A 21,219-nucleotide genomic window follows, 5' to 3' on the forward strand; every position below is an offset into this window, starting at 1 on the left:
TTCTTGGGTATGTTAAGTTCCAAAAAAAAAATATCTCGTTTGGAGTTGTGTTTTAGAGTCTCCAAAACTCGGTGAAGTTAGAGACCCATCTGATAATTTGTAGAAAATCATACAGCGCAGACAGGCTAGGCTATTCAGCCCATCATGTCTGTGCTGATTCTTTGAAAGAGCTATCCTAATAGTCCCACTGCCCCCTACTATTTCTGCATAGCCATGGCATCTTTTCCCATTCAAGTATGCATTCAATTCCTTTTTTGAAAGTTACCATTGAATCTGCCTCCATCACCCTTTCAGGCAGTGCATCCCAATGTTTTGCATAGAGTTTTGGAGAATTTCAAGGGGCAAAAAAAAAAATAACTCCCTCTTGTTTCATCTCTTTCCAGAACCAGTCACAGACTCGATTTCCACTGCGGAAGACTTTGTTTAACAATTCATACATTATCCTGAAATGTGAGTAGCTGGACTCCAACCCTGGGTCGGGGTGAATCGCCGTGTTGTTGGGGGTTGGACTGCTTTGGGTATAACTCGGAAACTGTGGTGCTGCAGAGTCTGATGCAGACCTTTCTCCCTTGATCGTCTTTCGTATGGGAGTAGCAAGGCAAATCAAATGTCAATGTCCAAGTCGGATACCCAGGCCAATGCTCCCGGTGTAACAGTGTGGATATCCTGTAGGCTGCCTGTGAATTCCCTCTGAGGGCAGAGCTCGATGCTGTGCTCCAGGGTCTGATTAGGAGCTCCACAGTCACATGATGGGGAGGCTTTAATCTTCCACCTATGGAGAAGGTGGCAGCATCGACAGTGACCGGTTCTGAGGCAGTTGATGATTGTCCACTGTTTGTGAGGAAGGTTTGATCCTTCAGGTTGTACTGTGGGCTCCTCTGTAAGGAATCCATTCCGTGTGTCACAGTTCTTCCAAGCATTTCGCCATCGGTCATCGAGGCTGAGGGGAGATCGCTGAAGGGCTTCGGCGACGGTCCAAAACGGCCTTCTAGATTTCAGACGGGTTGGTGGTAGGTTGTTCAAGTCGGCCTGGATCGGCATGTCTGTGCTGGTGGTGTAGCGGTTGTATTCTCTGGATACTGCATATTCGCGGCGTAGGTGTGGTGGTGCGACGTTTGCACACGGGCAGCCAAGATATTGGTGTCGATCAAAGCGCACCGGTGATAATTCTCAGTAGAATTCAGCTGGCCATCAACGGATATGACACGCGGACTTGGTAGCCATGCCGGTGAACAGAATCCCGCTGTAGAGTACACCAGGGCAAGTGCTGCCGTATGGAAGGTTTGGTCTCCATGCACCTTGCGTTCCTCTTTTCCATTGAGAGCGTTCTGGGGGCGGGGGAGTGCAGAGACGAAGTTGGCCTGTGGTTGGCTACAGTGAGGAATGGGAGAGTGATATGGCCTCTATCGTAACTCCAATGATCCATTTGCAAAATGGAAGTCTGGAAATGGCTCAGCTGCCTGGACTTGTGACCAAAGAATGGTGAAAGTCCTTCAAAAGACAAGGGCAGAATTATTTTCTTGCCCTACTTCCAACCCTACTTCCTTCTGTGTCTGTCCCTGGAAAAAAACTCTCCCAATTCACTTACAACGGCACTTTCAAAATCGCAACTGTCCAGCCTTTGGCCCTCCATGCACCATGACATTTCTACAGCTACCGATCTGCTCATCCACACCCTCCCCACCACCTTTGATGCCCTCGACACCATTAAAACCATTACGCTGTTCCCCCTGGTGAAGTCCTCATCTCCACTCCCTTAAGTCCAAGGGGCACAGGCTTAAACAGATATGGCAGACATCTGGTTTAGCCATTCACCGCCAAATCTGTCCAGACCCCACAAAAGCACTATCGGGAGCTGTATTTGTCTGCCAAAGTTGGTCAATATTCCAGGATCATCTTGTACTGCAAAGATAATCCCTGGCTTCTTTTCTCTACTACAAACAGTCTTAAACGCCTCTCCGCTGTCTCTGTAAATGTAGATTCTTTTCTCTCAATCTGGTTCAGTAAAATTACTGAGTCGAATACCTCTTGTGCTTTGAACAAAGCAGTCTTTATTTTACCGGCCGGCAAGACCTATCAGACAGAAGATATACTCTCTCAATAGAGCGTACACACTCCCTACGGATAAGTGAAGTTTCATCGTAAAGCGACAACAGTTATACATTCTCGGCAAAAGATAACAAGATAGGGCTAGAGTGACATCCTAGTTCAACCTATCTCTTTTGGTCCTTCTTTCCCTTTGTCCACTCATAAGCCGACCTAAGTATGGTCTGATTTTAAACAAAGACCTTCTGTTAATGTTTCAGGTTAATAACATGATTTAATAAGACCTTGAGGTTTTTCTGCAAGCTGTGGGTTTTGTTTCAATATGTGTTAGTGTTGTAACATTTCGCAGTCTCGAGTCCGAGATGTCATGGCTATTCCTCCATGAATTGTTTGTTAGCTTATACTGTCCCTATACAATTCCCACGTTCTCAACTTCAATGTCTCTATACATTTTAAACATTCACATCTCCTCCACCCTCACCATCAACAAATGCGAGGAGCTCATGGACTTCCTTGTCACTAAGATTGAGACCATGCGATCAGCTGCCTCGGCCACTTCCCAGCCTGCCCATTACCAAGGTCACTGTGCTTCTCTGCTCTCGGTGCACCTCATTTTGTTTCGTTTTGAACACATCTTTGAATTTGTCAACCATTGCACTGGCTCCTGCTGCCCGGAGTCCCCACCAGTAGCTGTCGGATCAGGGACCTGGTAGAATACTCCCCTCTCCAAGGACTCGCTAAGGCCATTTGTCGTGTCATCCTGGCTAGGATCAGCACAGACCAGAGACTGAAGCTGAAAGCTTTCCAGTCTTTACGGTCCATGCTTTTACCCATTGAGCGTGACATTATGCACTCCTTCTCTTTCACCCCCCCCCACCCCCACCCCGATCCAAAACCTTTCTTAAAGCAGTACAGGTTGAACCTCCCCTATCTGGAACCCTAGGGTCATGGCCTGTTCTGGATAAGGGATTTTTCCGGTCGAGGGGTGGTCACGTTAAATTGGATGGTACAGGTCATCTCATCATAGGCGGTCCCTCGAAACGAGGATGACTTGCTCCCACGCCAAAAAAAGGATGAGTTCAAAGGTGTTTCGAATGAAGAACTCGAACTACATCCTGAAGGGTGGAAGATGCCTGTGTGTGGATTTTTTTAACGTGTGGTGACCGTTGCACACCACACGGGTTTGACAGAGCTAGGTCTTGGTCCAGTGGCAAGGATTACCCAAGACGATTGGAGACCAGCTCTGCTGATACTGAGTATCAGTATCTCTACAGGTACTGAGCAAGGGGATATCAGGGCTGGCTGGCTTGAGGCTGGGAGATCATACGGGTTGGAGTGGGGGGGGCGGTGGATCGCGGGGTCGGGCCAGCGATTGCGGGAGTCGGCAGCGAGGAAGGACTTCAATTTGTTCATGTCTGAGTTCTGCGCGAGCGCCACCCGGTGGCCGGGAATGGTTCTGGACGAGGGGTGGGTCTGGATAAGGGAGTTCTGGATAAGGGAGGTTCAACCCGTATCAGAAATAATTTTGAGAGCTTACTTTCTCTCCAGGTATTGTTCACATGTCCTAAGCAGCTTCTCTGGATGTAGCGCAGCTTTGCGACATCCTGAAACGTTCCGTTGCCAAGTCCCAATACAGCCCAAGTCTTTGGGGGCGGAGGAAGAGGGCAGGCAGGCAGACGGGTTGTGGGGGGGGCGCGGGAGATTGATTGAAGGTGATAATTTAGACCCATGTTAGTCACCCAGAGGCAGGTAACAATTACCATTCTCTTGCTTTCCAGGGAAACCAGAGAACTGTGACCCCTCAGTAAAGCTGAGCATCGGGTGGTATTTGAGGAGTTCGCACTGTTACGATGAATTCTTTTCGGTGAACGTAAGTGAACACGAAAAAGAACAAAGATCACGAGCTGGGTTTTCTGCTTAGCAATGATTAAAGAGAAAAACTGAATGCGAAATAAAAACAGAAAATGCTGAAAATACCCAGCATCTGAAAGGGACGGTTAGCATTTCGAATGTGACCTCCCACCATCAGAATTGATGAGGCTTGCAGCCAACACGTTAATCTATTCCCTTTCATACACTGCTTGACTTGCTGTGCCATTCTAGCATTTGTGGTTTTGAAGTGGGGAGCGAGCTTGCATTGTTATTTACTTACAATTTATCCAAGGTCTTTATGGATGATGAGGCCCATTCTTCTCTTCCTAATTTATCCACCCACAAAGACCCTTGAGTCTCCCCATTGCAGCAGCTAATTGTTTCTTGAATGGTTCCAGGACTTTCAGCTGCACCACACTACCTGTAACTCTATTGCCTGAAGAAGTCTGATGTCGGTCCGAAATTTGCCTTTGACTAGTTTGGACCGGTGTCTAATTGTCGGAGGCGTCATCTTTCGGATGGCGTTAAACCGAAGCCCCGTCTGCCCTCTCAGTTGGACGCAATGGGTCCCATAGCACTATTTAGAAGGGGGAAAAAAATAGACTTGATTTTATATAGTGCCTTTCACGACCTCGGGATGTCCCAAAGTGCTTTGCAGCGAATGAAAAAGAGTGGGGGAGGCTCTTACTGCCGGGCAGTTCTCTGGACCTCACGTGCAGCCGGCTTTTCCACGCAGAAAAAACGCGCATGCGTGGTATTTTGAATGGGCCACTTATCCCCAAAAGTTAACGGAAACATTGGTCCTAGCCAATATTTATCCCTCAACCCAACTCACTTTCCTTGAGAAAAGATTTTCTGGGACATCCTGAGGTTGTTAACGGCGCTATATAAATGCAAGTTACTTCCCCACTCGCAGTCTTTCTAAAAAAAAATTATATTCTTTTAAGAAAGTAACTTTTTATTTTCATCCCATTGAAATTACGGCTCATGCAATTTAAACTAATGATGGGCAAAAGCCCCTGACGAAGATTTTCACAAGGAATAAAAAAGGTGAAATTACAGAAAACTAAAATTCTAATTCTGCCCAGCAGCCACTCGAGGGCAGCTGATGAATTAAAATGATTTTGAAAAATGTATTCGCACTGCCGCACTATATCAGGCACATGACACCCGCACGAATGCGCCTGGTATAAATGGTGGGCACTGTATTTATCCGAGCACCAGCTTGCAGCCCATATTCACGAGTCTAATTCTAATTTTACAGCTTAATGTGTGAAGAATTAAGGCTGCCCTTTGCCGCGAGCGGACAATGATAGCCTTCAAGTGCTGCGCAGCGCCACTTTGTGGTAGAAAATCTGTATTGCAGGATTTCATAAGCTGTGGAGTTCAGGAAACAGGGCAATATTTTTTTCTAGCTTTGTTCTTTTTAAAAAAAATAAGCAGCTGGCCAGGCCGCGCACGGAATGGCTACATGGGCAAGGGACCGGATGGCTACCAGCGGTACCATTCTCCAGCAAGAGTCAGCAATGTCGGGAGAGCTGAAAGGGGGAGGAAATTGTTAGGTCACTCTCCCCTTCTCTAGCTCCCCTCTCCTTTACCGATGCTCCTTTGGGGAGATTACCTCCCTGGGAACCTAAGTTAGGGAGTGGGGCGGAATTGTGGAGTGGGAAATGAACACCAGTAATGAAATGGCTGAAGATCTTGCATGCAGCAGAGCATGCGTGGTGTGCAAGGTGTAATTACTGCCCCCATGTTCTGAGCTACAGATTGCCATTGTAATTTAGGCAGTGTGTGCGTTTGTGTGCATCTTCCCAAAGTACCAGAGAAAAGTCCTAATGTATTTCTTTGCTGGTCTCCTGTAATAACACGTGTTTTCCTCCTGGAGGATGAGATGGCGGCAAAATATTTTGGCTCTTCCACAGAAGAAGAAAAAGGTGGAAGTGGGCGTTACATACTGCATCAGTACAGTTCTGTCGAGTGTCGAAAGAATGACTTTGGTGGACAGGTAGGCAGCTTCTCATTCAAAATCTGGACTAGGTTTTACAATATGAGCCTAGGAATTATTGTTGGCAATGTTAGTGTAAGATGAACACATTTAATTCCCCCCACCACCCCCCTCATCTACTTTTACTGAGCCTTTAACCCATTTAAAATATGCGTGGTGATCCCCATGGTAAAGTAATGGACAGAGGAATGTCATGTGAATGTGTTCAGCATTTGTCTTCTGCTGTAATTTCTGGACTGTGGTGTCACTTTGGCTCAGTTTGTCGCAGCCCCAGTCTCTGGGTCAGAGTTGGTAGGTTCGAGTCCCGAACTATGCTGACACACTGAGAGACGCCGCACTTCGTTAAACTGAGATTCTTGATGTCAAGAGTTGGTAGTCAGTATGGCTGAGATAAAATGGATACAAGCAATGTTCCCTGTCAGCTGCACTTTGTTCTGTGTGGCCTGTTTCCATTAGTGCGCGGTCCCTTTAAATTTCTGTGCATTTCGCGGTGTTTACAGTGGAAAAGCCGGTGAGCAGCCTGTACGGGACCTTTCCCATTACTGCATGACCTCGCAGTCGCTCAACTGAGAAGGAATATTGGATACAAGGCATTTGGCATTCACAGCGTTCTTGCACCCCGCCGGAGTTGTCGTCCACTCGTTCTATTGCATTGTGTGGAGTTCTAGCTTCTTGCGTCATTTGTTTTCACCCTTTTTTTCCCTTGTGCCACGTACCATCTCCCAGCTGAGAGGAAAGGCTGGCTACCTGCGCACAGTTCTATTTAATGTTGATGATCGTTGGCGGGTAGAAGGTGCTCAAGACCAGCCCAGGGCGGCATTCTGACTTTCATTCCTCCCAATGATTCAGCAACTGGCCTCTTGTCTTCTGGCCTTCTCACAGCAGAGCGCAATTTGGTAGCTCTGTGGTGTAATCGCATCTCCAGCGCCTGTGTGGCACCTCCACTGGTGACGATTGGTGTGTTCATTCAGTGCGTAAATGGTTTCTGCTGTGCGGAATTTTGCAGATTAAATGCAAAACTTTAGCGTGGGATAACCGGCCTGTTTGGGAAAACTGAGATGCCAACCTGCTGCATTTAAGTATTTCAACTCTGGCTGTGCAAATCTTCTCCCAAGTTTCGGATACGATTCCAACAGCCAAAGTTAACGGAAAAACCCAGAGTCTCCATATTAAGTACGACAAGTTGGCATCTCTGGAAAAGAGTTGTGAGCTGACAGCAAGTTTGGTTTCCATATTTACGAAAGGATATACTTGCTTTGGGGGCAGTTCAGAGAAGGTTCACTAGGTTGATTCCGGAGATGAGGGGGTTGACTTACGAGGAAAGGTTGAGTTGGTTGGGTCTCTACTCATTGGAATTCAGAAGAATGAGAGGTGATCTTATCGAGTCGTATAAGATTATGAGGGGGCTCGACAAGGTGGATGCAGAGAAGATGTTTCCATTGGTGGGGGAGACTCGAACGAGAGGGCATGATCTTAGAATAAGGGGCTGCCCATTTAAAACAGATGAGGAGAAATTTCTTCTCTGAGGGTTGTGGATCTGTGGAATTCGCTGCCTCAGAGAGCTGTGGAAGCTGGGACATTGAATAAATTTAAGACAGAGGTGGACAGTTTTTTACCCAATACGGGGTTATGGGGGGCAGGCAGGGAAGTGGACCTGAGTCCATGATCAGATTAGCTATGATCGCATTAAATAGCGGAGCAGGCTCGAGGGCCATATGGCCTGCTTCTGTTCCTATTTCTTATGTTCTTATTTGAAAATTGTAGGAGGCAGTTCGACAGTGGAGAGAACCCGAGAAGGGATGAGTTGACACATAGACAAGTCTTGCTTTCCACATAGCGAGGATGCTGAGGGAAGGAAGAGCATTCTCGGATGGTTTTGAAGAAGCAAAAGACTAGGGTTCAGAGTACAGATAAAATAGGGATGGATGTTTCCTATACAAATGTTTTTAAAAAAAAAACTAAATGTACAGTGCATGTGTCTCTTTTCTTAGGCAGTCCCTTGGAGTCGAGCATCATTTGCTTCCATACTGATGAGTCCAATGTGGGACCTACAGTCTCTGTCACAGGTGGCTGAAGGGACGGGTGGGTGGGGGGCTTGGGTTGTCGTGTGCTCCTTCCGCTGTTTGCGCTTGGCTTCCGTGTGCTCCCGGCGAAGAGACTCGAGGCGTTCGGTGCCTTCCCGAATGCCCCTCCTCCACTTTGAGCGGTCTTGGGCCAGGGATTCTTATGTGTACCCTTGTGTTGTGAAACCTCTGTTTGATAAATCTCCTGGGAAGCGCCTTGGGATGTTTTACGACGTTAAAGGTGCTATATAAATGCAAGTTGTTCTATGCAATTCTGCGTACCTACTTCTATCTGATTTTCTTTTCAGCTGCAAATAAAATTCTTTGACCAACCAAAGCCATTGGGAAAAGTGACCCCGGTAAGAAATAGTTTGTCAGCAATTAATCCCCTCTCAATTCCATGATTGACATCATGTTACTGTAGTTACAGTGCTTAACCTCTAATAACGTCTAACAATATTATAACCGTTTTTTGTGAAGTCTGTGGTATAACATGTATTTTCTGTGAAGTCTGTAAATCATCATCATCATCTTAGACAGTCCCTCGAAATAAAGGAAGACTTGCTTCTACTCCAAAAATGAGTTCTTAATCCATGAGGATCGACGTTCCAGGTCCCGCACTTCATATTGAAGGATGGAAGATGCCTGTGCGTGAGTTCTTTTAACGTGGGGCGACCATTGCACACCGGCTACCACACGGGCTTAACTAAGCAAGGTCCATTGGCAAGGGGGGTCAAGGACAACTGGGGACCAGGCACTGCTGTATGGGCCTAGTTGCTGACATCAAGATGTGGGTCGTAAGCTCGGCGCTGAGCAGCGCCCTTCGGTGAGATGGTCGGTGATCTGGGGCTTGGCTGGGGGCAGGCATTGGGTCCATTCTGTGTGGGGTGGAGGTCAAGGTGTTCAGAGTGGAAGGAGGAGAGATCAGAATGGCCACAGCCGTTGTGTTCACCGCGTGCTGGAGGAGCAAGCCCAGGACATCGTCGGTGTATGAAGGAAGGCCAGGGACGTCACTGGAGGAAGGGCGGCCCCGAGGGAAGGCTCGCACTTGAGTAGGCCCAAACCTGTTCTTGAAGTTGGTTGAAGGCTCAGCGTTACCGGAGGACGGGAGGCCTAGACGTCAGCTTACTGCCTGAGTGACTGCCTTTCCCGACCGCTCTTATCCTATATATCTGTAGTGCGCTGTCTATAAATAACGTGTATTTCACTGCAGTTGGTAGCATAGTGTTATGTTACTGGACTAGTAATCCAGAGGCCTGGACCAATGATCCAGCAGATCCCACCACGACAGCTGGGGAATTTAGATTCAATTAAATAAATCTGGAATAAAAAGCTAGTGTCAATAATGGTGATCATGAAACTACCGGATTGTCGAAAAAACCCAACTGGTTCACTAATGTCCCTTTAGGGAAGGCAATTTTACCCAGTCTGGCCTATATGTGCCTCTAGACCCACAGCAATGCGGTTGACTCTCAACTGCCCTCTGCCACTCAGTTGTGTTCAAGAAGGTGGCTCACCATTACCTTCTCAAGGGCAATTAGGGATAGACGATAGGCAAGGCTGGCCGTGAATGAATTAAAAAAACAATATATATAGAATGGAAGCACCCAAAAATGGCTCAGCCGCTGAAGCCAATGAGTTGCCCCGCTACACAGACCAGGCAAGGTTCCAGACCCAGTCTACACTGGGTTACTTGGATACCAGCATTGAAGCACTGACCACACTCGATCAGCTCCGCTGGGCAGGACACATAGTTCGCATGCCAGACACGAGACTCCCAAAGCGAGCACTCTACTCAGAACTCCTTCACAGCAAACGAGCCAAAGGTGGGCAGCGGAAACTTTATAAGGACACACTCAAAGCCTCCCTGATAAAGTGCAACATCCCCACTGACACCTGGGAGTCCCTGTCCAAAGACCGCCCTAAGCGGAGGAAGTGCATCTGGGAGGGCGCTGAGCACCTCGAATCTCATCGCTGAGAGCATGCAGAAATCAAGCACAGGCAGCGGAAAGAGCGTGCGGCAAACCTGTGACGGAGACTGTAATTTCCGTATTGGACTGTTCAGCCATCTAAGAACTCATTCTAAGAGTGGAAGCAAGTCTTCCTCGATTCCGAGGGACTGCCTATGATGATGATGACGACTTGGATACAACTGATGTCCCAGTCTAGGCTCTGCATTTTCAATGGCTGTACATTACTTTAGCCTTCCTAACGCAGATGTGGTGAGGCTAATTGTCGACCCCCGGTTGCTGTCCCGGCTGACATCAGGGACAGCAACCCCCGAGGGGTTTCCAGTTTATGTAGCTCAGCTTCTCGTTACTAGTTGTGTTGATTTTGTACTGCGTGGCTTGTGCCTGGTGACCTCCTGCTAAATGTTGCTTTAAACAAATCTTTACAGGACGTTAATCCTAAACCTGAGCCCAAACCCAAACCAATATCAAAACGAAATGCAGGCAGCAAGAAGGTAAGACTTGGGTGCACGATACGCAAGACAGGGTGACTGTTCATATCCAGGCGTATTCCTGTAAAAGCAGTGTAAAATGCAAAGCCTGACCAAATGTTTAGTGAAGAGTGCTTCTTAGTCTCAGAAAATGTATCCCATCTGCCATTGAATTCGATGACTGGTGCGTCACTGCAAAGCAAAAACTGTTTCGTTCTGGCACTACAGTTGTGGTGTAAATGCACCCTTGGTGTCTTCTGGCACTTCATTGGCTGTAAAGCACTTTGAGACGTCTGGTGGTTGTGAAAGGCGCTATAAAAATGCAAGTCTTTCTTTCATTCTGTGGTAATGTTATATAAAGAAATGAATGTTTAGCTGTCGCCTAAGAAAGGGAATCTTGCGCTGTAGTTTGGGCATGTGCTTGGTGCAATGCCATAGCCTTTTCTAAACTCTTATGGATGAGTCATGAAAATGTAGCTATGGTTATCTTGTTTTTTGGGGATGGAGTGTCCAAACACCAATGGCAAACATTTAAATAGGTTCAAATTTGGCCAATTTTGAACTGATTTTGTGGAGCGGTATTTTTTTGTGCCGTATAAGCGCCTTGCGATATTTTACACCATTAAAAGGTACTTTATAAATGCAAACGTTTGTTTGAATGTCGGGGTTTGGGTCTCTGATGCACTAGAAAATGTTATTTCCATTAAGTAGGGAAAAACACTTAAATGGGAAGAGTAAAGACTGGAACCGCGAACATTGTGCCATGCTTGGTTTCAGTGTTGGAGACTAACCACCAGAGAGGAGTTGCTCTCCGATTGGGCTCAGAGGAATTGATTAAATGGAATGGTATTCTGGTACGAAAGGCTCAGACTTCTTGCCCGTTCCTCTCTGTCCTTCATTCCCTTTCTTTTCATTCTCTGTGCTATTGATATGACTATATTCATTGTTCTGATCTTTGCTCTCTTGTATCCTCTGCACTACTAAGACACTGCCTGACATCCTCTTCCTCCCCCACCCACATCTTCACTGGGGTTTATTTTGAGAGGGATAGAATTGAAAAGTAGTGAAGTTATGATAAACTTGTATTAAATCTTGGTTATTCCACACTTGGAGTACTGAGTACAATTCTGGTCGCCAAATTATGAAAAGGATCTAGAGACACTGGAGAGAATGCAAAGAAGATTTAAAAGGGTGATACCAGAACTGCAAGGTTTATACCTATCAGGAGAGGAAGAACAGGCTGGAAAGAGAATGCTGAGGGGTAACCTAATAGAGGTCTTTATGGAAGGTTTTGATAGAGTAGACACAGAGAGTGTGTGTTTCCACTTGTGGGGAAGAGCAAAACTAGAGGCCATCAATATAAAATAGTCACCAAGAAATCAAATAAGGAATTCAGAAGAAACTTCCTTACCCAGAGAGTGGTGAGAATGTGGAACTTGCTACCACAGGGAGTGGTTGTGGCGAACACTATCGATGCATTTAAGGGGAGACTGGGTAAGCATATGAGGGGAAAAGGCAGAGAGGATTATGCTGATAATTAGATGACTAAGCACTAGCTAGAGTGGAGCAAAAACGCTGGCATGGACTGGTTGGCCCAAAATACTTGTTTCTGTGCCCAATGTTCTATTTTATCCGAATTAAAAACATAAATAGGAGCAGGATGAGGCCATTCAGCCTCTCGAGCCTTCACTGCCATTCAATGAGATCATGGCTGATCTACCTCAACTCCACTTTCCTGCACTGTTCCCATATCCCTTGATTTCCCTTAATATCCAAAAATCTATCGATCTCTGTCTTGAATATAGTCAATGACTGAGCCTCTGGGGTAGAGAGTTCCAAAGATTCACCACCCTCTGAGTGACGACATTTCTCCTCATCTCAGTCCTAAATAACCCCTTATTCTGAGACTGTGAACCCTGGTTCTAGACTCCCCAGCCCGGGGGAACATCCTCCCTGCATCTACCCTGTCAAGTCCTGTAAGAATTTTGTATGTTTCAATGACATCACCTCTCATTCTTCTAAACTCTGGAGAATATAGGCCTAGTCTACTCAATCTCTCCTCATAGGGCAATCCCCCCATCCCAGGAATCGGTCTGGTGAACCTTTGTTGCACTTCCCTCTATGGCAAGTATATCCTTCCGTAGGTAAGGAGACCAAAACTGTACCCAATACTCCAGGTGCCAACTCACCAGGGCCCGATATAATTGCAATACGACGCCTTTACTCTTGTACACAAATCCTCTTGTAATAAAGGCCAACATACCATTTGCTTTCTTAATTGCTTGCTGTACCTGCATGTTGACTTTCAGTGATTCATGTACAAGGACACCCAGGTCCCTCTGAACACCAACATTTCCCAACCTCTCTCCATTTAAAAAAAAATGCACTGATTTTCTATTTTCCTACCAAAATAGATAACTTCCCATTTTCTCACATTATATTCCATTTGCCAGGTTTTTGTCCACTCACTCAGCCTGTCTATATTCACTTGAAGCCTCTTTGTATCCTCCTCACAACTTACATTCCCACCCAGCACTTCGGATATATTACATTTGGTCCCCTCATCCAAATCATTGATATAGATTGTGTATGGTTGGGGCCTAAGCACCGATCCTTACAGGACCCCACTAGTTACAGACTGCCAGCCTGAAAATGACCCGTTTATTCCTACTCTGTTTTCTGTCCATTAACCAATCCTCAATCCATGCTAGGATATTACCCCCAATCCCATGAGCCCTAATTTTGTTTAATAACCTCTTGTGTGGTGGCACCTTATCAAATGCCTTTTGAAAATCCAAATACACCACATTCACTGGTTCCCTCTTATCTATTCTGTTAAACAGCCTCAGTCCTATTACCTTTGTTACTCTCTCATGAAGACTCCTTACTGTCTCCTACTCGGGACCTGAGAACTAATGGGACCTCCCTCAGGCTTTCCTCCATCCTACAATCTTCAGGCTTTTAAAATTCACGCTTCCATCACCTAGTTGCTGCTCAGTGTAGTTCATGTTCTCTCCTATGCTCTTCCCCTTTGGTGCCCTGTACTATAGGCCTTCACTTGAGTTTCTCAACACTTTTTAAAAAAAAAAACATTGATGCATCCATTTTTTTTCCAGGAAGAAGCGGAAAAGCCAAAGTATAATCTTGTGGCACCTAAACCACAAGAAGGCAAACCAGTAAATGCAGTACGTGTAATTTTTATATGAATTTGTTGTGCGACATTGGCAAGGCCTCATTTATTGCCCTGAACAACTGAATGGCTTGTTGGTCCACTTTAGATGGTGTTAAACCACGTAGTGTGGGACCAGACCGGACAAGAGTCAACCAGTGGATTTTTGTGGAGGCTTTTTGCCTCCGCGACCCTGTGTTTCCCAGTCGAAAAGGAACCTAATTTATCTATTTTCAAGCAAAACCTGCAATTTACCAAATTAATAAATACATTTTTAACTTGCCACTTTGAGTTGCTGGACCACTGCCATAACTACGACACCACCTAGTGCATCCTGTGAAAATGCAAGACTATGGGAGGAAATTTCCCGCTTTTTTAAGGCCCATTAGCACCTCTAAAAGGCAGTTACGGGGGCGGTACGGTCTTACTGACCAGGGGCAGGCTGAGGATGAGACCCGTCTGCAATTGCCCCGGGGGGGCGGCGGAAAAGGGCTTCTGCCACGCCCCGACATTCAGCCCCGCCCAGCACGCCGACCCCTTATAGCCCGGCGGCGACCCTTTATCCGCCCCGCGTGGAAAATTGCCCTGCCGGAGCGCGGCCACCACCAGTCGGTGCCCCCGACGGGAAGCTGCCGGTTTTGGGCAGTGCGGCCGCCCTTAAAGGGATGGCGCACTGCCGCGGCCACCATTTTGTTTTAATTGTCGGCCCACTCCTGAGTGGGCCCAACAACCGCGCCCACTGTTTCGGCCGGGCAGCCCTCCCAAGGAGGCTTCACTAGGCCTCGCCTTTAAGTGAAGGGGAGAGACGTTGCTACGTAGCGGTGATGGACACCACCCTGCTCCCATTGCATACTCACCCCGACACCGCCTCAAACAGTGCCCCAAAGAGCTGGAAGGTGGTGACAAAGTTAAAGTGCCGAATTTTCCGCCCCTTCCCTCCGACCTCCGCCAGGCGATGATAATTCAAATAATTCGAATTATCTGCCCGATGGGAGTCAGGGGGAAGAGCTGGACAAATTGGGCTCTTTAATTCTAACACAGCCTGCTAGTGCTTTGGAGCACTATTTGCGGTGGTGTCGGAGTGGGTTTGCGAGGGATCGGGGAGGTCAGCGCAGGCAGACATGCCGCGTCTCGCTGACGTGTCGCAACGTCCCTCCCCTTCACTTAAAGGGGAAGGATGCCACGAGGCTGATGTGGAGCCCACTGGGCCACCAGGGAGGGGATCGGCCGGGCCAGAGAAGTTGGCTGACAATTTAAAAAAAAAAAAAAATTCTGGCCACGGAAGTGTGCCCTCCCCTTTAATGCTGGCCTCACTGCCCAGCCACTGGCAGCTTCCCGCCGCGCGAAGCTGACGGGGGTACCGACCGGTGGCAGCTGCCATCCCGCGGGGTAATTTTCCCCGCGAGGCAGTAAGGGGGGGTCAGTGCGTTGGGCGGGACGGAAACACGGGGCGCGGGGGCAATTGCGGATGTGTCAGCCCCGCCCCCGGGCGGAAATGCCTTGCCATCCATTAGAGGCGGTAACAGGCCTTTTTAAAAAAAAAAAAGGGGGAAATTCCACCACCCCCAGATATGTCTACCACTGCCATTTTTCCATTAGAGTCCAAAAGGATGTTTGGGAGGTCTGTGAGTTGCAGTGAAAATCCTTCTTCAAAATGGAAGGAACGCAGCTTCCAAAGAGCAACGAGCCTTGTATTTTCTTCCAGAAAGATGACAAGCAACCAAAGAATGAACAGAAAAAAAAGAATACTACCACAGAAGTAGCCAAGCACCCGGTAAGTTTGTTTTCCTCTTCTTCCCTTTCCTTTAGCTGTTTCAGGTTGTCTGCCTTCGTGTCTCCAGTCAGTGAGTGAGTCAATACTTGAGGTGAAATGCCTATTCTTCCCATCCAGGCTTTTTCACTCTGTCTTCTCCCCTTCCTTCACTCGGGTCAGTGCGATACATGTACATCGATTTATATAGAATGTACAACACAGAAATAGGCCATTCGACTCAACTGCTCCACGTCTCTGCTCCACACGAGCCTCATCCAACTCCTCCTTCAGCTAACCCTGCCTTTAATTTATTTCTTGTGTTTATCTAGCTTCCCCATAAATAAGAACATGGGGACAGAAGTAGACCATTTAGCACCTTGAGCCTGTTCCGCCATTCAATGAGATCATGGCTGATCTGCGGCCTAACTCTATCTAGCCGCCTTTGCCCCAATATCCCTTAATACCTTTGGTTAACAAAAATCTATCTCAGATTTTAAACTAACCATTAATCGAGCATCAATTGCTGTTTGCGGAAGAGTGTGCCAAACTTCTACCATCCTTTGTGTGTAGAAGTGTTTCCTAATCTCACTCCTTAAAGGTCTGGCTCTAATGTTTAGACAATGCCTCCTACCTAGACTCCCCCACCAGCAGGAATAGTTTCTCTCTATCTACCCTATCTGTTCCCCTTAATGCCTTGAGAACTTTGACCAAAGCTCCCCTTAACCTTCCAAAATCCAGGGAATGTAATCCTCGTTTGTGTAATCTCTCCTTGTAATTTAACCCCTGGAATTCCGGGTAGCATTATGGTAAATCTGTGCTGCACTCCCTCCAAGACCCATATATCCTTCCTACCGTGTGGTGCCCAGAACTGCTCATAAATGCATCATGCCTGCTAGGTCCTGTGCCTGACAGCCTAGATAAGGTAACTGACTTGTTAGCTGTGATCCAACAGTAAACGTTTGCAACAAGGAAGGAGGCCGATTGTGCCTGTGCTGGTTCTTTGATGGAGCAATCTAAAACTAATCCTAGTGCTCCACGCTCCCACCATATCCTGTACCTTCGGTCTCAAATATTTATCTAATTTTCTTTTACTATCCCCTCACCTTGTATGCCTCTGGTGTTAAGGTAGGGTAAACAATTGGGAATTCAGTTACATTTTGACACTTGGGGGCCGAAATTGCCCTCCGCCCTGTTTGGGGCGGATAATTCGAACTAAATGATTGAAATACCGCCAGTACAGATGGGGTGGAGATTGGAATGCACTTCGGCCATTTTGTGTGAACGGGGCGGAAGAGAGTCGGAAGCAGGGCGATGGTGGGCGGTGTCATTTAGCGTAGCAACGTCCCTCCCCTTCAATTAAAGGGAAGGGACGCTGCGAGGCCTCCTTGGCGCCCAAGAGGGGATGCCGGACTGCCTGTTGGTGGCCCGGCTGAACCAGTGGCCGCCATTGTCGGGCCGACTGCCGAGTCGGCTGACAGTTTAAACAAAATGGGGGCCGCGGCGGTGCACCCTCCCCTTTAAGGACGGACGCGCCGCCCAGCCACTGGCAGCTTCCCGCCGCGTGAAGATGTCGGGCGCACTCTCCGACCGGCGGAAAAGGGGTCGCCGTGGGTTGGTAAGGGATCGGCGCATGGCTAACAACAGGTCAGAGTGCCAGGCGGAACGGAAACACTGGGCATGGTGGAAACCTGTTTCTGCTGCCCCCCCCCGGCCCGGGGGCAATTCCGGATGGATCACACCATCTGCCTGCCCCCGGTCGGAAAGGCCTTCTCGACCTATTACCGCCTCTTTGAGGACGGGCCTTAAAAAGGGCAATTTCGGCCCCTTACTCTTTAGATGTTTGCTACTTTTTTTTGCCTGTTTTTCTTCCTTTCTGTTCTTTGAAGGCATTGAGTTGTTGGAAATGGATATTCTTCCAAATTTATATAATTCCTCAAGATAACAGGGTTCAACGGCATTTATTGGATTTCATAGGAATTAAGCATTCAATGATAACTTACTCACAATTACACAATTACAATGACTATTACTAATAATAGTTGCACATACACTAGGGTCACTATTACACCACAAGGGAGCGGAGAATTCATCGCATCACAGATTTCGAGCTGGAGGGGAATCTGCTGTGCAAGCCCTGTCAAATTCTGAAGAATCTATTCTAACAACCCTCTTCGCAGATCGCTCTTTCACTTTGGCTACGTGAGAATCCATATACAGTTTCATAGTACTACCTCAATTAGCTGGACTTCAGTTTTAACAAGAATTGCTCCCCTTAACTTGATTCACACCCCCTAAATTTTCCAGATCTATGGTAGGTGCCTTTCAAGGCTCGAGCTAACAGTTTGTTGCCTCCGCTTAATCTCTTCTCAGCGAAGACTATCCCTGCCTATTCTATGTCCATGCAGCAACTTGTTACCAGCTAAAGCTCTCTGACTGGAATTCCTTTCAATTGAACCTGTCCTTCTAACAGAAATTTGCTTAACAGGCGGATGCTAAACATTAAGAATTAACTGCTTCCTTACAGGCTGCTTGCTGGGGTATGCCTCCGTGGTTGTGGGTCACCAGCCAGTACTTCACCCCAATTTTTCACTCCTGATTAGTTAGCAGGAAATTTGCCTACAGGGGCATCGCAGCTAAGTCCAGGTTATATATTACGCAGATCCCTTCTGCAGCTCACAGTCACAGCTATATCATGAGCTATTTCCTAGTACATAGCATCAACATGCTGTGTCACTTTTAGCAATCTAGCCCAGTCTGGTGGACTGGACACCTCCTCAAGCTATTGTTACATGGTTTCAGTCCACTTTTCAGTGGATATGATTCCAAGGTACAAGGTTGTACTAAATATGGCAATCTCATTCTGAGAGGCTGGCATGGGAAATAAAACATACCATTCTAGTAGAATAGGGTATATTCTTCTGACGTTGGAGCTGAGGCATGTGATTGAGTTAGGAGAGGGAGCTTTAATGTGTATATAAACTGCTATACCTGGCCAGGGAGTAATCAGTGGTGTTACCTGAAATCAGTAATATACCTCTCCTCGATGAGCATCAAATTCACCCCCAGAAATCATCTTGTATAAAGTAACGTACGCAAAGTGCAGTGCAGCTTGTTCCATGCTGTGCCATGACGCTGAGCAGGTTTGTGTCCACAGATCATGAGGTGGACAGTTCCCAGTCCTGCTGTGGTATCTCGGGAGTGAATGGAGGAAAGGCATTCTTCTGTCTTGAGGGGATATTGAATGGGTCACCTAGGCTGCTCTTGCACATCATCATCTGCTGTCTGACTTGATTCTTGGGCATGCACTCATTCCCACCCAATATGGGACCCTAAAAAGGAGTTCAAATTTTAATATGGAGGGAATAAATTGCATTGTTACCACGTACTCGGATCTACAGATTTGATGGAAGTAGCCCTGCCCTCTGGGTCCAATTAATTGTCTAGTGTTGCTACAGTTGTACAGGGCCTTGGTGAGGCCACACCTGGAGTATTGTGTACAGTTTTGGTCTCCTAACTTGAGAAGGACATTCTTGCTATTGAGGGAGTGCAGCGAAGATTCACCAGACTGATTCCCGGGATGGTGGGACTGACCTATCAAAGACTGGATCAACTGGGCTTGTATTCACTGGAGTTCAGAAAAATAAGAGGGGATCTCATAGAAACGTTTAAAATTCTGACGGGTTGGATGCAGGAAGAATGTTCCCAATGTTGGGGAAGTCCAGAACCAGGGGTCACAGTCTAAGGATAAGGGGTAAGCCATTTAGGACCGAGATAAGGAGAAACTTCTTCACCCAGAGAGTGGTGAACCTGTGGAATTCTCTACCACAGAAAGTAGTTGAGGCCAATTCACTAAATATATTCAAAAGGGAGTTAGATGAAGTCCTTACTACTAGGGGGATCAAGGGGTATGGCGAGAAAGCAGGAATGGGGTACTGAAGTTGCATGTTCAGCCATGAACTCATTGAATGGCGGTGCAGACTAGAAGGGCCGAATGGCCGCCTACTGCACATATTTTTCTATGTTTCTATGTATTACTATTTTGTAATCTGCTGGTCTGGCTCATGGCAACAGTAACTCATTTTGACTTTTGCCTTACTGAAGAGAATTCCGTGATGTTCATAAAATCATAGAATAGTACAACACAGAAGGAGGTCATTTGGCCCATCGAGTCTGCGCCGACTCTTTCGAAGAGAATTCCAGTCAGTCCCACTCCCCAGCTCTTTCGCCCTATTGCTGCATTTATCCAATTCCCTCTTGAAGGCCAGTATTGAATCTGTATCCACCACGCTTTCAGGCTGTGCCGTCCAAATCCTAACAACTCATTGCGTAAACAAGTTTTTCCTCATGTCGCCTCTGGTTCTTTTGCCAATCACCAGTCTAGCCACATAACTGTAATCCCTCATCCCTTGAACAATTCTAGCAAATCTCTTCTGTACCCTCTCCAAAGCTTTCCTTGAGTATGGTGCCCAGAATTGGACACAATACTCCAGCTGGAGCCGAACTAGTGTTTTATATATGTTTAGCATAACTTCCCGGCTTTTATACTCTCTATTTATAAAGCCCAGGATCCCTTTGCTGTAAATGTTGGTTGACTTACTGAACATACTAACTAGGTAAATTATAATTTGATAAAAAACCTTCTGCCCCACTAACGGCCAGTTGATCTCTGTGTTAAATTGTTTCCCGTTGACGTGTTTTGCAGGGCTCGGTGGCACAGACCTGGGAGGATGCACCTTACCTTTTCATCATTGAGGTCCAAGAGTCGCCAAAGACTGCTTCCCTTGAAAACAGAAATTGGAATCTAATTTGTAGGTTCTCGGTACAGCAGTAAAATAATGCACTGCACCCATATTTTAGCCAAGGCCAAGGGGGCTGCAATTGACTGGGCTTGGGCGGAGGAAATCATTTTAATATAATTTCCATACTGGTCCCCGACCTCTGCAGCTGGTAACCCGAAGCCTTTTGCAGCTGAGAGGCAGAATCTGCGTATAAATCCTGGAATTTGTGGCTTTGTAGGGCTAAGAACTGGGGAAAGCGGATTGGAGCACGAGCACTGGTCTTTGATACGCGATCTGTATGGGACCTGTGCCAGCCATGGTAGATTGATCTGCAAACCCTGGGCGATGGGTCGAGGTCGACAGTGCAGGGCCCCATAGGAGCTCAAAAAAGGTGGGAGGGTAGACAAGGCAAGGTGGGAAGCGGTAGTAAGGTGAACCAAGCTTTTTTTTAAATTATATTAGTGCTTTGGCGACCTCACATTGTTATTTACATTTTTGGTATACAGACCATGAGATTCATGGCATGTGAAAGTCATAAAGTACTGTAGTGGCTTGTAAATGACCCTAGGGACTATGCCATAGGGACACCTGGGGCATGTAAGTGGAGTTGGGAGTGTGGGCCGATACTCTCTGAAGTTTAGAAGAATGAGAGGTGATCTAATTGAAACATACAAGACCCTGAAGGGGATTGACTGAGAGGCTGTTTCCCCTGGCTAGAGAGTTTATAACTAGGGGGCACAGTCTCAGGATAAGGGATTGGCCATTTAAGACTGAGCTAAGAAGTAATTTCTTCACTCAGAGGGTTGTGAATCTTTGGAATTATCTGCCCCAAAGTATATTCAAGACTGAGAAAGATTTTTGGACTCATGGGGAATCAAGGCATGTGGAGATCGGGCGGGAGAGTGGAGTTGAGATCGAAGATCAGCCATGATCTCATTGAATGGCGGAGCAGGCTCGAGGGACCGAAAGGCCTAATTCTGCTCCTAATTCTTATGTTCCCCTTTTTGAGTCAGTGTGTCTGTGCCTGTGTGGTTGTATTGATGGGGTTGAGCAAAGCAGACAATACCTGTCGCGATTAACCTTTTCAGATGCA

The 21,219-nt window shown here is 47.0% G+C and overlaps 1 protein-coding gene across 4 annotated transcripts in view; it reads left to right on the forward strand.

The window, feature by feature from the left end:
• LOC139239212 (transmembrane protein 87A-like) overlaps nt 1-21,219 on the forward strand; it is a 75,874-nt gene that overhangs the window by 17,679 nt on the left and 36,976 nt on the right. For 3 of the 4 annotated variants that reach the window (XM_070867872.1, XM_070867875.1, XM_070867874.1), the window contains exons 2-9: nt 384-450; nt 3,825-3,916; nt 5,804-5,923; nt 8,295-8,345; nt 10,385-10,450; nt 13,543-13,611; nt 15,301-15,369; nt 20,051-20,156. In XM_070867872.1, the coding sequence (XP_070723973.1) occupies nt 384-450; nt 3,825-3,916; nt 5,804-5,923; nt 8,295-8,345; nt 10,385-10,450; nt 13,543-13,611; nt 15,301-15,369; nt 20,051-20,156 (640 nt within the window). The remainder of the gene's footprint in view (nt 1-383; nt 451-3,824; nt 3,917-5,803; nt 5,924-8,294; nt 8,346-10,384; nt 10,451-13,542; nt 13,612-15,300; nt 15,370-20,050; nt 20,157-21,219) is intronic. The other variant, XM_070867876.1, reaches the window with a different exon arrangement.

The sequence above is a fragment of the Pristiophorus japonicus genome, chromosome 26, assembly GCF_044704955.1.
Source record: "Pristiophorus japonicus isolate sPriJap1 chromosome 26, sPriJap1.hap1, whole genome shotgun sequence".
Lineage (NCBI taxonomy): Eukaryota > Metazoa > Chordata > Chondrichthyes > Pristiophoridae > Pristiophorus > Pristiophorus japonicus.